A 14609-nucleotide genomic window follows, 5' to 3' on the forward strand; every position below is an offset into this window, starting at 1 on the left:
CCCCACAAGATTGAAAAAAGACAAGAAAAGGAATAAAGACTTATCTATCACATTTCATTCTATGCTTTCTAAGCAGACAATGAAAATCATTTCTACACTGTGCACACTCTGACTTGTGCACCACGTTCCTGTAGCTGAACTCACCTTGTCAAGGAAGGTGGGGCGGTCCATGGAAGACTCTTTGGAGATTGGTGGTGGGCGGCAGCCAAGGGGTTTGGTGACCATTCCATTATAGTCGGTCACTCCCATTCCACGCTTGTCCATTTCCACCTTCTTTTCCAGCAGAGCACCTGCACAGAAAGGGGAAAGATATTGGAGAAGGTGAGGCAGAGAGAGGAAAGTTGCCAGGAGCAGTTCAGAGAAATTCATCTTGCTTACAAAAGCAAGGAAAGAAAATCAGCATTATCCAATTGGTCTGAATATAATCAAATGCTCAGAATCATGCAGGGTTTCTGTGTTGCTTTAAAGACAAAAAAGTTACTTACACAGATACTTACTCATGGCCTGATCGAGATTCATACTGTTGCTCTTCAAGGCCTCTTCCGCTGGCTCTCTCTGTAAAAACAGGAATTATGTTAAGAGGAAAAGGGATCATATGATTCATGTGATTTCAAAGTAACCTGAGAAAACAGACATATCTCTTAAATATTGGGTTTAATGTTCACTCAGCAGCCTAAATAATGTCTGTATGTGTTTTTTTCCTGCTTTCAGCAATTCCCACAGTTCAGGTATTTCAGTTTGTCGACGAAGTACTGGCTCTACAAGGTGAAACACACTGTTCTGTTTAAACTTCTTCCTGTTTTCCATTAACAACTCAAATATCACAATGATATGACTTTTTCTAAGAAACAACCCAGCTATACTCTAATTTCACCTGTTTAATAAAAAAAGAGAAATGGGAGGAGATTATTACTACAGTTCAAAGTAATACTTGTTGTTATAAAACCATGAACTTCCAAATATTATAAATGTCCTCATGGAAACGATATCCCCAGTTGATCTCAGAGCATTCTATAGGTTTACAGCAGATTTCTGAAATCACAGTACGTGTTTAAATGCAGGTCAGAGCTACTTCCCAGCCTGGAGACAAAAGACCTTGGTGTAGCTACAGTCTGAAACAGCCACAGTCAGAAGTACAAACTAAAAACTAAGGCACAGTGTGCTGGCTGAGCTCTACTCACAGGGAAGCCCATGTCTGTGAGCTGTTTTATCAGACGGTTCATGATCCAGGCCTCATCCTGCTTGCTAGATGTCTTCATGCCCTTAGTAAATAAATAGGAGATTCCATTAATGGGCTGGTTGCCACGTTCATTGTAGTGAGATGTACATAAAAGAAATGGTAAGTGGTTTTTATTAATAACACATGCTACTGAAAGATGTATTAGTACATTAATTCAGAAAGTATTGAAGAACCCTCCGAGCAACGCGACTACGATTCTCTGCCCCCAAAAGTGTAAAATTTTATCTCAGCTGAATAGGTGTTCAGTGTACTATTTAGTATTTGATTTGCTGGCCACTGAATTAAAGCCACCTTTGAATTTACATATTTCATTTTAATCCTTGGCAGAAAAATATAATGAAATAAAGCTGAAATAGTACAACACTTCCTGAAAAACATTCCCAAAAACAAGTTTGCGACCTTGAAGTTAAGAATGTTACTCAGTGTATTTTCTTAAAAACAAACAAGAGCGTCTAGATAAACACCTTTAAAAGATCTCTGTGCAGCTTTTCTATCACAAAATCCTTAAGAAGTCTCTTCCTTTCAGTTCTCCAGAAAGTACCAAGGGACAAGCGCGGATTTGTTTTGGGCTGCGGACAGTACAAGAAACAACCATACTTGATCAAATCACCGGCCTAACTGTTGGCTAATGGAATAACAAACAAAGTGGCTAAATGCATTCCCAATTCCTTTAAGTTACAGCCTGGCCTTGTCCTGAAATAAAGACGGTGCAATGGAAAATTTCCTCACACAATTGTCTATGTTCTCGGTTGAGTGCAGCATTAACACAAGTTCGCTTTGTTCTCACACACACACACACCGTCCTCACAAATAGAAAACAGATTTTTTTTTTTTGTTAAGCAACTCCATCACAAACTACTGTTTGCTTTTCCACCACCATGGGAAGTGTCTGAAAGCCCCCTTAACACCTTCTCCTCTTTAATACATTATCATTTCTTTAGAATACATGGAAGCTTATAAAACTTAGAGAAAACAAAGGCAACAACAAAAAAACTCCCGAAGCATCTGACATGCCTAAATTCAAAGATCTCCCATTTTCCCCTGGAAACAAGGTAGGCTGTACTTGAACCACTGTAGTGGCAAGCTGTGCTTGTGTTCAGGTGTCAGAGGTTTAATTTCAGGTGTAATGCACCAGCAAATTTGTGACAACTTATTCTACGAACGTTACACTAATTCCACTCTTGCTGGAGAGTGTCTTTATTTTTGTCTTACCTTTTGAAGTCCTTTCTTCGGGGCATTCCCCCAGGAATTACAGGAGGAGCTGCTCTCTTGTGAAGCAGTATTATTCCACATATCTCCTTCTTCATCTTCCCACTGACTAGTACTGAGATTCACTTCATCCCCACCACTGCCCCAGCCTTCTTGCATAGATTTTGAAGCTGGAGGGGAAGTGGGAGAAGAAAAAATCTTGTTCAGTTTCCTGCAAATTTTACAGAAATAACCTTTTGTGCCATATCCAGTGTGCTAACGTGAGTATTTTCAAGAGATACAGAGGTTCATCACACAGCTTAATTGGCATTAAAATGATAAGAATGTCTTCTTCGAAGTTAGCAAAAAAAAAAAACAACAAAGTTCTCTAAATACTTAGAGAATAGAACACCCAGCAACTGCAAGTCCTGCTTTTCCCAGAACCAGTAGGATGTGTGGTCATGGCCACTCCACTCTCCTGGGAACAAGGAACCAAAGTATGAGCACACACTTGTTAAATGCCATTTTGCTTTCAATGAATCTCACCATTTTACCTACCACATTCTTCCATGAACAAACCCACTATCAAAGTCATTACTGCTCAGAAACTCATTTCCATCCCGAAGAATGGAATCTGAAAGGAGCTCGTGGGCTGCAGGGAACGCTTCATATTCAGTGCTGAGGTTGTGTCACCTCAGTCCATTTCATTCTGTTTACTCTGTTTAAAGCTGGGATTACTCATCTTAAGAGCTGTCACTCCCCCCTTTTATGTTTTCTGGGACTTCTAACTATGTCTGTTTTGGAGGAGTGAAACTCTAGACGATCTCCACAGCCAAGAGTTGAGTCTAAAGCAATCACCGTGGCCTTCAGGACTTTCAGAGATGGAGGATATTTATCAAGTACCATGAGTCAGGAATCACAAAGCAGGAAATAGTTCAGGATGTTCCTGAACCTGGCAACAGTTTCAATGGCTGAAGAAAACACCCACTCACTCAGTTTAACCCAACATGAGGTTGTTATGACTAGTGGTTCTCAGGTGTTCCTACAAGAGCCATTTCTATCTTGACTGTTCTCCAATGCTTCTCATCTCAATACAGGTTTCTTTTGGATATCAAGGTTTTAAGTCCCAGTCACGTTCTTCTGCAGTTTCAGTTTCCTTCACCTCTGCTATGCTGCTTTCCAAACACACAAAACTACTCCTTTAAATGTACAGATGGATGCACTATATTCATCGTTTTGAATTAATTTGGTATTTCGATTAACGTGGCCTTGTGACAGTTTTGAGAATGAAATCACGAAGGCAGCCTGTGACTGCAATGCACAGAAAATCAGAAGTGGCAGAAGCAAACCCCCTTCCCCTGCCAGGACAGTGGCAGCCCTGTGTGTACCTGGTTTGCACAGTGCTGGGGCAGCAGCTGGAGCGTTTGTTCTTCCATAGGTCCCTGCTGGCTCGGCAGGATTCTCTCCCCACCCGGTCCCACTGCTGGGGGGCTTCCCCCACGCTGAAGTGCCATTATCAACTGCAGCAGAAGGGGAGGAGGGCTCTCCCCAGGAAGCTTCACTCTTGGTGTGGACAGCAGGCATCTCTCCCCAGCCTGCTGGAGCAAGGCAAGGAGAACAGTGATGAGAGGAAAGGTTTCTTCATCAGGTAATTCCAAAATACTTCACATTTTAATCAAGAGTTTCTCTGGACAGAGCATGAACCAGTAAGTACAAACAGTGATTGTAGTTAAATGCGTTTTAAAAAATCCCTTAAATTTGATCTTGAGAGTCTTTTCTTAATTCAATACTAATGCCAAGTTGCCAATACAGAAAGAGGGTTTTTCTCCACAGCCAGAAGCAACCAGGCTGCCAAGCGAGCACCTCTCTGGTCCCAAGGAGAGCTGCTCCCACCTGCCCAGGGCCACAATTCTGGAGACCAGGACCCCAGTCTGAGCTGGGCCTTGCTTCACTGAATGATTTTAACCTATTTTAATTCCTTTTCACTGTTTACAAACTATAAAATCTCTTTTCTCATGCCCTGGCAGTAAGATGCTGTTTGATTGTTCCCACTCTGAGTGAAGATTATCTGTGCTGAACGTATTCCTTAAAGCTTTTATTACAGCTCATGGTTACCTCATCACTGACTCTCTACATTATAATAAATAATAATTTAAGGTCAACTAATAAAGAGTGCAATTAGGATCCATGATCAAAGCACAGGGAATGGCAGGTAGAAGCCATTGTTTTCCTACAGAGTTACATTAACTCTCTGGAAGACATAAGCTACTCCAAAGAAACAGCCTTAGTCTGGCTTGGCTTGAGTGTAATGCGCTTTAATCCATCTGACACGATTTTAGCCCTGCAGCTGAACGTGGCAGAACAGCCACAGGGCTCCTGAGCCTCCAGAACAACACTGAGCAACACAGCAAAAGGGCAAACTGCATTTACAACCATTTTTACCAGAGATTTTCTGGAGACAGGACTTGGATCACAGATGGAGTTCAAGGTACTTTGTAAACATGAACAAAGAGAGGCACAACAAGTGAGAAAACAAAATTCCTACAGATACCTGACACTAACCTATTTTTCTACAATCGTAGAAAAAATTGCATCCCATTACATGGCAGCTGAGATCTCAACAAATAATGTAGAATTAAGTCTGCTTAAAACTTCCACTGATAATTAGGCTGCTAAATCAGGAACTTGTTGTCTTTTCACTGGAGATGAATATTATTGACATGAGTATTTTGTAAGGGAATGACCAGATGCTGCTTTGCCACAGCACTATTTCCTTTTTTAGCCCCACAATGGCATCTGTAAAAATACTCTGGAAAGGTTTCAAAAAGCAGGAACAACATTTTCTCCACAAACTGACACTAAGAACAGGTAGGCAATAGCAAGGGAGTGTCTAACAGTACCCTGAAATACACTGGAATAACCAAACAATAGTGAGCAACAAGTCCTTGCAGAATTCACTGAGCTCCACAGAATTCCCGTTTCCAGAAACTGCAGCAACATCCACTGCCAATAACAACTCCAACATTTTCTGGCAGAGAAAACAATCAAATAGATGTGCCCAGAGCTGTGCCTTGCTCCCGTGGTCCTGTATTACATATTTATTTTAGGCTCTACAGCCACTGCAGCTCCCTCAGACACTGATGCAAGTGCAGATGGCACAACCCAGGGCCAAGCTCTCCACTGGTGTGTTGCAGCTTCATAAAACTCCTACTCTAGCAGCAAGAGGCACTGGATTTAAAACAAGCTCCTGAAACAACCCAAAATGTCACTGCTTCATTCAAGTGATTTCCATTTGAAACAAAAATACCGTGTTTAGGCTTGATTAACATACCTTACATTTCTGGTTATTTTAAGGTGTGCAAAGAAGATAAACTGGCAGATCAACAGATGTACCTAAATGAACCTGTACTTAACATGACAGCTTCCTTGGTGCTGCACCTAAAATGCTTATTTCAAGGTTCCTGCTTGTATCTTCAAGCCAACTTTATTTAAGGGAGGCTTTATTTGAATTTCTGCCTCACTACTCAGGAGGCACCTGGCAGACAACTGCGTGTATTTAATCTTATTGGCAGCTGAAAAAGATTAACCGCAGGCAAACGAAACAGAAAACAAAACACTCTACAGCACCAGACAGCCTGCAAACAGGTTCAGTGCAGAGACATCTCCCTGACTTCATGCAACCTCTACTGGAACCTTGTCCCAATTCTACTTATGAAATCATCCTTAAAACATAATTCATATATTAAAAAGCCAAAGTGTGCTACATTACAGAATAGAAACCTCAAAAAAAAAACCCCACCTGGTTCTTCTGTTGCTCTTATAAATTCAACGACTTGAACTAAAGGCCACATATATGCAATGTCCAAATTATTTTAAGTGCTTTTAAATGCACTGAGCAGGAAATAATATGTGATTACAAATAATGGAGGAATTAGCCTTTACTAATAGAAAATAATACAAGTACATAAAAGCAAACTAAATAAATCAAAAAGTTTTCCAAACGATCTTAACAGATAAAATTAAGTGCAGGAAATTCGTAAATAAAACCTGAAGGCTGCTGGAGAAATAACCTGTGCACTGTAAAAACTACTCTGTAAATTCTGGAGCACTTCTCAATTGCAAACCTGTTTCCCCTCTGTGTAAATACTGCTGTCCCAATGCTACTGTCTCTGTGCTATCTTTATATGACTCCAAATGATTCTGTTTTAGGAAATTTAAAATATTAAAGTTACATTTTTGAATGATGATGCAAAACTCCCCATGGATGTTGAAAAAGCAAACCAAGACCTCTGAGTGGTCTCAAAACCTGAACCTGCCAAACATTTTCAAAAGTTCTGCTTGGAGAAAACTTCCTATTTTCTGATGAAAATAATTTCGGCTCTCCTGGTAAAAAGCTCCTTAAAACCCACCCAGATCTGCACGAATGTTGTTTCACAACAGAACGTGCTCCATTTAAAGGCTTCTTTGGCAAGAAAGTGAGGCTTTAGTACTGAAGTTTTAAAACACTGTTAGAACTGCAAGAAATGAAAAGATCACAGCGAGTAATAAACATGGACACATTGGCAGAGCTTTGTTTTATAGAAATAAAAACATAATTAACATTGGGCCACAGCCAACAGGAAATCCTCAAGGGAAAGTGAAATGTTAACTAAGTTGTGGCAGGATGCAGTTGTTTTCCCTCAAAATAACCCTATAGCTATTTGGATGGCAGAAATTGTTTTTCTTCAAGTTGTTGGTCCGTGATAAATACCAGAGCACATGAGCACAATACAGGCAAACCAAAATACTAGAACCTTATACAGAGAAAAAAGAAGATATTAGGCAGAAAAGAGGTTGTTTAGTAATTACACACTAGTTATTCTGTGTTTTATATATACATTTAAGAGCCACCTGCATCTCTTAATCTTTCACATCCTCGTTTTCTGAAAGGGATTCCAGTTCAAGACTGAGCATTCAGAAAGCTCTAATTCGGGTTTCAGCAGTGACATCACCCGTGTGTTAAAATCGAGGGCAGCTCTCTCAGCATCACTTGGCTGCCCCCCAAAACCTGACTGTTCACAGGCTGAGCACCCAAGGTTTTAGGTTTTCACATGAGCACCCTAAAGGAGCCCAAAGCTGAGCTGCTTTCAAATCCATTCTGATGGAAGCTCAGAGTAAGAAAAACACTGTCACGTGAGCTGCCACTTAGTGGCACAGGATTATGAAAGGAACAGAGATGTTTGGAGCTTTCAGAACTTAGACCCAGTTCAGGTTTTTAAAACTTAAGCTCCTCGCTCTCTAGTAACCACGAAGACCTTAATTTGTGACCTACAATCCCTACAGGGAAGCCTGTGTTATCTTCTGTTGTTTCTTCCCTCAGCTGGAGGATGCTGGAGCCCTGCCAGGCTCTCCTGATGCAATGAGAACAGGAAAGCATCAAGCCCACTCCTCAGCACTTGGAGGGAGGATCTGATGCTGTTTGAGATCTAAAAATCTCTTTTAATCATTTCTGTTTGCAAAATCATTTCTTTTTATTCCACTCATATCAAAGCTGCATGAGTTAGAAGTGCTAGGAAGAATTATGCACAAGTAATTTAGATTAAACCCCAGTCTAACTCAAACCCACCAGCTTTCTGCTCATCTTTCTAAGCAATTCACCATTGCCAGAAAGGACTGTATCTACCACACTATCGATCCCTTTCCTCCCTCTTTTTTCCCTTTCTTTTCCAATGGAAAATGAAACTCCTTAGAGCATTCTTTATTTTAATCAAGTGCTTACCAACATCTGCTTCCCATCAATGGCTTTTAAGTTCTGCCTTCAAAGGATCTGGAGAACTTCTGGGGATGGGTGACAACTTGAATAACAAGACTGTAACTTGGCCTCTATTTCCAAACTAATAAAGCATAAAGTTCAATCCCAAAAGGGACTGTTAATCCTTTGTGAACCCCTAACTAGTGCACAATTAAAATCCACTCCTTTGCTTGCAGGACATGTGACTGACTGTGACAATTTCCATCTGCACCACTCCTCCCTACTCATACAGGAATGGAATCCATGATTCCTTATTCATTTTATTCTCTGAATGAGACCGGTAGAGCTCGTCATGACCCATGCAGGTGACAAAATGCCCATGGCAACTACAGAGTTCAAGAGTTGCAGGATTTTAGATGAGCCCTTAACTGTGCCCTAAGGCACAGGCTCTAATAACACAATCATGCTTTGCATGGAGAAGAACTGCTGCTGGATGGACTTTGGCTGTGGATTGCAGGAGTCTCCTGGTTACAGGATTCCTGTCTCCCTCATGCAGAGCTGGAAATGCACAGCCAAGTGGAGAGGGAACTGGAGGAGGAAAGAGTTAAACAGCACAACTCCAAAGTGCAGGGCTCTGTCTGCGTGGGAGGGAACACGCTCACTACTGGCTTCCCATGTTCTGGCTGTCCCAGCTGGGAGATGATTTGTAGCTGTTTCAGGTCTGTGTACACTGCACCCAGAGCACCAGGAGGTTGCTGTGCAGCTGCCATGTGCAGGGGAGAACGGGGCCTCCTGCACTCCACAGGGGTCACTGGGATCACTTGGAATTGCACTGCTGCTCTGGGTGGGAGATAAGCACAGCCATGGTCCCTCTCTGGCACAGCCACAAGTAAACACAGGCAGAGCTCAAGACACAAGGGACTGCTCCTTGCTTCCATTTAGACAAAAATCCTTCCAAATATTTCCATGTTTGGCCTTTATACTTGTACTGTATTAAGTGTATGGAGCAAAAATATATAACATGAGGATTAATTTATGACTGCTACAACTTGATCAAAATTTTAATATCAGAACCGTATTTTAAATTGTCTTCACTATTACTCATTTCATACTTTCTTGCATTACTGATTTAAATATATTCTGAGAGCTGGCTTTGCTTATCTTGGAAAATTTAAAAAAAAAGAGAGAAGATAAAAGATTTGCTTATGTTAAAAGATCTTAGAATCTTTCTAGCTTACATTTTTCAAGAAGCCCAACACTCACTTTAACCTGGTCAGGGTTGAGCAGGTTGGTTATGTGTTCATAGGCAGCTTCCTGAATATATAAACATATTGCTTCAAAGAAACCTTTTCTTTGCTACTGTCCACTCTCCAAAGGAATCGCTGCAGATTTACGCCAGCTTTTAAATTCCATTTTCAGAATCTGAAGGGCTCTGGACTGATAAATTTTCTTCTGCAAGGTGTTAATTATTTGAATAACATTAACAATGCTTTGCTGCGTATGAAAAGTTTTACAAGCACCAATGTAATCCTCCAAAAATCACCTTAGTGAAAAACAAAACCTCACCCAAATCCAACCAAAAATCCACTTTTATGATACTTCCATTACAATTCAGGAATCTGAATTCTTGTTTCATGGGTAAAGTTTTAAATACGGATTAAATGAGTCAGTCACATATGTTGGGCTGACCAAGTACAAAGCCATTTAAAGATTTCTCCTTCTGGAGCACATTATTTTATTAAAATAGGTATCCTCTACTGTTAAAATATTTGGCCAGAGTGGGGAACTTAAGACTATTTTTATACAGACATTAAAGCAAATTTGAATAACTTCAAAACATCAAAGAGAAAAAGGATGGGAATGAGAGAACAAATCCCACTTGGAGAAAAACGTGGTTAAAAAGTCAGTACTTAGCCATGACCACAATGACACAAAAACCTGGAAACAAAAACTCAGATGGAGAATTTGAAAGAGTACTGCATTATTAGATTTATTTTGGAGAGGTCTGTGGCCATAATATAGATATGGTCTGTTAGTGTAACTTTTATTTAAATACCTCTCTTTTAAGCATTTTTCCCACTTTTTATGCATTTTTATTCCTTGCTGCTTGTCTACAACAGCACCTTGCCTTTGATTAGCAAAATTCCTAAATGCCTAAAACCTTGTCTTTGAAACACAGCTGAAGTTAGGATAACCTAACTTCAGCCACCCTGAATATTAGCATCTTGAACCAGTCCTGCTTTTTGAGAACCACACAAAATCCAGGATGCTGCCCACGTCTGACCCTGAAAACCATTTCTTCATAAAAGACAACAAACTGGACAGAGAAACAGCAGCAGCCTCAATTCATGTAATTGTTAACAAACATCTGTTGCCAAGAGATGTTTTGCAGAAAAGAAACAGATGCAGGCTGTCTAAACACACCGAGCCTGCGCAGTGGGGACAGCAGTCGAATAACAGAAGAAAGGTTTGTCAAAACCCTCTCAAATGGCTGAATTAAAAGGTGTTAAGTAACTGTGGAAGAGATGTTAAAATAAATATGGATCCACAACTTAAGAACCTACCATGCTATTGACCAAATATTGTTTCAAGCTTTTCTTATATTCATTTGGATTATGGAAATTTGTGTCAGGTTCCACGGATTCTGTCCACAAGAAAAGACTGCTCCAGAATAAAAGAATAAACGTATTCTGGACATAAATACAGGATTTCTACCCAACACCCCGACAGGACAGACAGCATTCAGCAATTGGTACTGCTATAAAGTATCTCATAAACCTGCTCTATGAAGTATTTCACAAAAGTGTTCTCATACCTGGGCCAAGCAGCGGGGACCGGTTTGGCTGGGCACTTGACTGGTGCGATGGCTGAGGTTCAACCATGTTGGTGTTGATAATGGTGCTAGTGGTGGTGGTGTTGGTTGTGGTACTGCTCTGAATTATAGGATTATTTCTATCCCACATGTTTACAGTCTTGTTGTTGTTGTAATTTGGGTCGCCCCAAGCTGAGGTACCATCATCGATTTCCATCTTGCGGCGAATGGACGGTGGAGATGGCTCTTCCCAGCCAGTTGCCTCACAGTTCTCTTTTTGTTTGGCTGGCACTGGCCCACCAACCCACCCTGACCCCGTCTGTTTTACAGAAGCAGCTCCTCCCCAGTTACTCACATTGTTGTCCTGGGGTTTATTAGCCCAATTTTGTTGGGGGCCTGGCTTTAAAGATTCCCCCCAACTTGTACCTGTATTAGCCTTGCTGTTTGTGCCATTCCCCCACCCACTGGTCCCAGACTTTGTGGAATCATTCCAGCCAGACCCCGATCTATTATCAGAATCCCACCCAGATCCATTCTTCTTCCCATCACCCAAGTGTCCAGGAACAGATGATGAATCTGTCCAGTCTCCACCTCCTGAAGTCCAGCTTGGATTTGATTTCTGTCCATCTCCCCAGTTTTGAGATTTGGGTTTCTGAGGTTCACCCCAGGTAGGTGATTTGTCCTCCTGATTTGCGGTCCCACTCCAAGCGTGGCCGCTTTTGGCAGCAGCAGCATTATTAACAGTAGTAGAGCTTGCTGACTCTCCCCACCCCCCTGGGCCATTTGGTGCTTTGTTGTTATTGTCTCCCCAACCTGTATTTGTTGGAACAGCTGCCGGTGGAGAGTTGACCCACCCAGATACTGAAGAGGTATTTGTACTGTTCATGATGGACCCATCGTTCTTCCCCCCTGAGTTTGAAGATTGAGTAGCTGCACAACCCCAGGCCTCAGTTCCATTGTCATTCTTCCGTTCAGACCTTGGGGACTCTTCAAATTCCCAGGCAGTGTTTTGCTTCACAGGGGTCTGTCCCCACCCCGTATTGGACAGGACCCTGGGGTCAAGGTCATTTCTTGGCAACTGAACTTGCCCTTGGTCTATCATCCCTTTGTCTCTCCTCCTGCCCTCTCCAGCCCCCTCCCTCCCAGTACTGCCTTCATTTTGACTCCCACCGCTGTCATTGCTTCCTTCACTAGCCGTGGTGCCAGATGCTGCAGCTTTGGCCCAAGAGTTCATTTGTTCATTGCCCTGCTGCATGGCAGGATTCGGACTGGTAACACTCGAGCTCTCCCACCCTGTTGATCCTTTCCCATTGATGTCGCTATTGGAATGCTGGTTCGGGGGCTTGCCCCACTCCCCGTTGACACCGTTGCTGGCGCTGCGGTTGGGGTGGCCCCAGGCTCCAGAATGCACACTGCCAACCCCGCCACCGCCCCTGCCCCACGCCAGGACCCCGGGGCCAGAGGGAGGCCCCGAGTCCCACGCGTTCGCTCCGTTCCCTTCCTTCTGCACAGCACTGCTGGATCCGTTTTGTTTAGCACTTAATGCTGAGTTCACAGTGTCTCCATTCCCCTGACTGAACCCAGAATTGCTGTTTCCTGTGGCAGGATTACCTGGGGACATCCCCCATACTGAACTGCCCATTCCTTCACCACTGCCCCCGCTGACTTGAGAAACCGCTGTTCCGTTAGCACCAGGAAGGCCTTGCAGGTGGGGCGGGATGATGGCCCCCATGCCCACGGCCATCCCCCAGTTCGGCAGTCCGTTTGTCTGCATTGCATTGATAGGGTTTGGTGAAGAGTTCATGGGGTTAGTGTTATTTGGTCCATCAGTGTTAAGGTTCTGAGGTTGTACGCTGAAAGACACATTCTGAGAAGTGGACGTTTGTGGTTCTGTGCTCTCTTGCGGCAGCAAGTTTCCCCAAGCACCTAAGGTGCCTGTTGGGTTCCCATTCTGGTTGCCCATGTTCTGACCTATGGCACTGACTGGACTGCAAATACTGGAAGGGTTGCCTGCTCCCACAGTTCCTTCATGTCCAAGTACAGGCCAGGCAGCTGGATTGGCATTAGGGTTAAGGTTAAGATTAATGCCAGCATTCGAGTTGGAAGCACCCCAGCAGTTCTGACTTCTACCGTCTCCCATCATGTTGTCCATCTTTCCATCCCCACCACTGGCAGAGCAGTGAGCTAGGCCAGAGCTGGAGCCCGCAGCCACCCCCCACACCCTGGCCGAGCTGCCGTTGCCGTTTGCTCCACCAGCTCCAAGGGCACTCTGGTTAGAAGTGCTTTGGACGAGTGCTCCGTTGGCGCCATTATTGCCATTAGTTTTCTTTGTATGTCCAGTGAAGTTGCCTTGGGCACTCCCTGTAGCCATGCTACTGTTCTCTGAGCCACAGTTGGAGGCAGAGTCAGTGTCTGTAGTACATTCTGAGGCAGACTCAGTCTCAGCTCCGGTAATGGAAGGCCACGCTTCCTTGTCAGTCCTGTCTATTATCACTTTATCCCAGCTGCAGTTGCCTTCACTCCTGAAAGCGGGCTGCTGTCCCCAGTGGGAATTCTCATAATGGTCTCCCAATCCACTGTGGCTGAGATCTGAAAGGATCCAAGGTTAAAAATTAGTCCACTGTTCCAACACTGCAAAAGCCCTCTATTAAGCACTGTTTTACATCACTAGTTACAACACTACATTCTGCTAAAATTTAGAGTACATTCTCTAACATAATACAGCAATTTTCCTCACTACAATGGAGCACGATGCTCATATTAATTTGTTCAGGTTGTTTTTTTTTTTTAATCTGGCAAGACTCTCAATTAAAATAACTAACCAATTTCACTTTAGAACGGAGCAAATGTTTTGTAGCCCCTAGTGTAAGAGTAAAAATAATAAGCAGGCAATAAATAAGAAGAGCAAATCTACTTATCAACGTGAAAAGTCTAAAAAGCAAATTTGGTAAAAACACAAAAGAATATCTAGTAGACTCTTACCATCTATTTTGACTCAATTCTTATTCTTCAGAGAAATACAAAGCAAAGCAAGAGCATCCAATAAAATGTCTGCCTGCCCTGAGATATTACATACATATCCACATCACAACACACTAAATTCACACTGCATTTAGGTTTAGAACCCTTCCTCAAAATAGAGGAACAAATACAGACAGCAACCCTTAGCATCAGGTGCCAGTTATAAACACCTCTGATGTATATTTTAGCAGAGAACTTGGGCATCTCTAAATAACTGACAGATTTGTCAAGAAACTTACCTCTCACAGGCTTTACTTGTGGTTTAAACATCATTTTGCATTTGCACACAGAACCCCCTGTGTCCCCAAGCCAATGAAAAGTGATGTGTGCCTTTCCAGCACTGTCACAGCCTCAAACTCAGACACTAAGTCAAAAAATTAACCAAATGCTCTTGAGCACCTGCTTGCTTGCCACGGTATGATGATAAACTGGAAGGCACAACACGTCTCATGTTAAGAACTCAAGCTTAGTCAGGGTTTTGCATCTTTTCCATCCCAATTACTCTGTACGAGATTATTTCTCTTAGTTTCTTTTGACAGCAATTTGATAACAAGTATTTCAGTCTGATCCAAGAGATCTGTATGGGAGACAATCTGCAGAAGAGCTCCTCTTAACTG

General features: G+C 42.6%; 1 protein-coding gene across 13 annotated transcripts in view; it reads right to left on the reverse strand.

Moving 5' to 3' along the window:
* TNRC6C (trinucleotide repeat containing adaptor 6C) overlaps nt 1-14609 on the reverse strand; it is a 98818-nt gene that overhangs the window by 24244 nt on the left and 59965 nt on the right. For 5 of the 13 annotated variants that reach the window (XM_088176640.1, XM_088176647.1, XM_088176643.1 and 2 more), the window contains 7 exons: nt 10975-13560; nt 3817-4026; nt 2453-2619; nt 1705-1809; nt 1182-1262; nt 486-555; nt 145-290 (listed from right to left, as the gene is read on the reverse strand). In XM_088176640.1, coding sequence (XP_088032766.1) covers nt 145-290; nt 486-555; nt 1182-1262; nt 1705-1809; nt 2453-2619; nt 3817-4026; nt 10975-13560 — 3365 coding nt within the window. The remainder of the gene's footprint in view (nt 1-144; nt 291-485; nt 556-1181; nt 1263-1704; nt 1810-2452; nt 2620-3816; nt 4027-10974; nt 13561-14609) is intronic. The other 8 variants (XM_088176650.1, XM_088176649.1, XM_088176648.1 and 5 more) reach the window with 4 other exon arrangements.

This window comes from Sturnus vulgaris, chromosome 20, assembly GCF_052056855.1.
Source record: "Sturnus vulgaris isolate bStuVul1 chromosome 20, bStuVul1.hap1, whole genome shotgun sequence".
Classification (NCBI taxonomy): Eukaryota; Metazoa; Chordata; class Aves; order Passeriformes; family Sturnidae; genus Sturnus; species Sturnus vulgaris.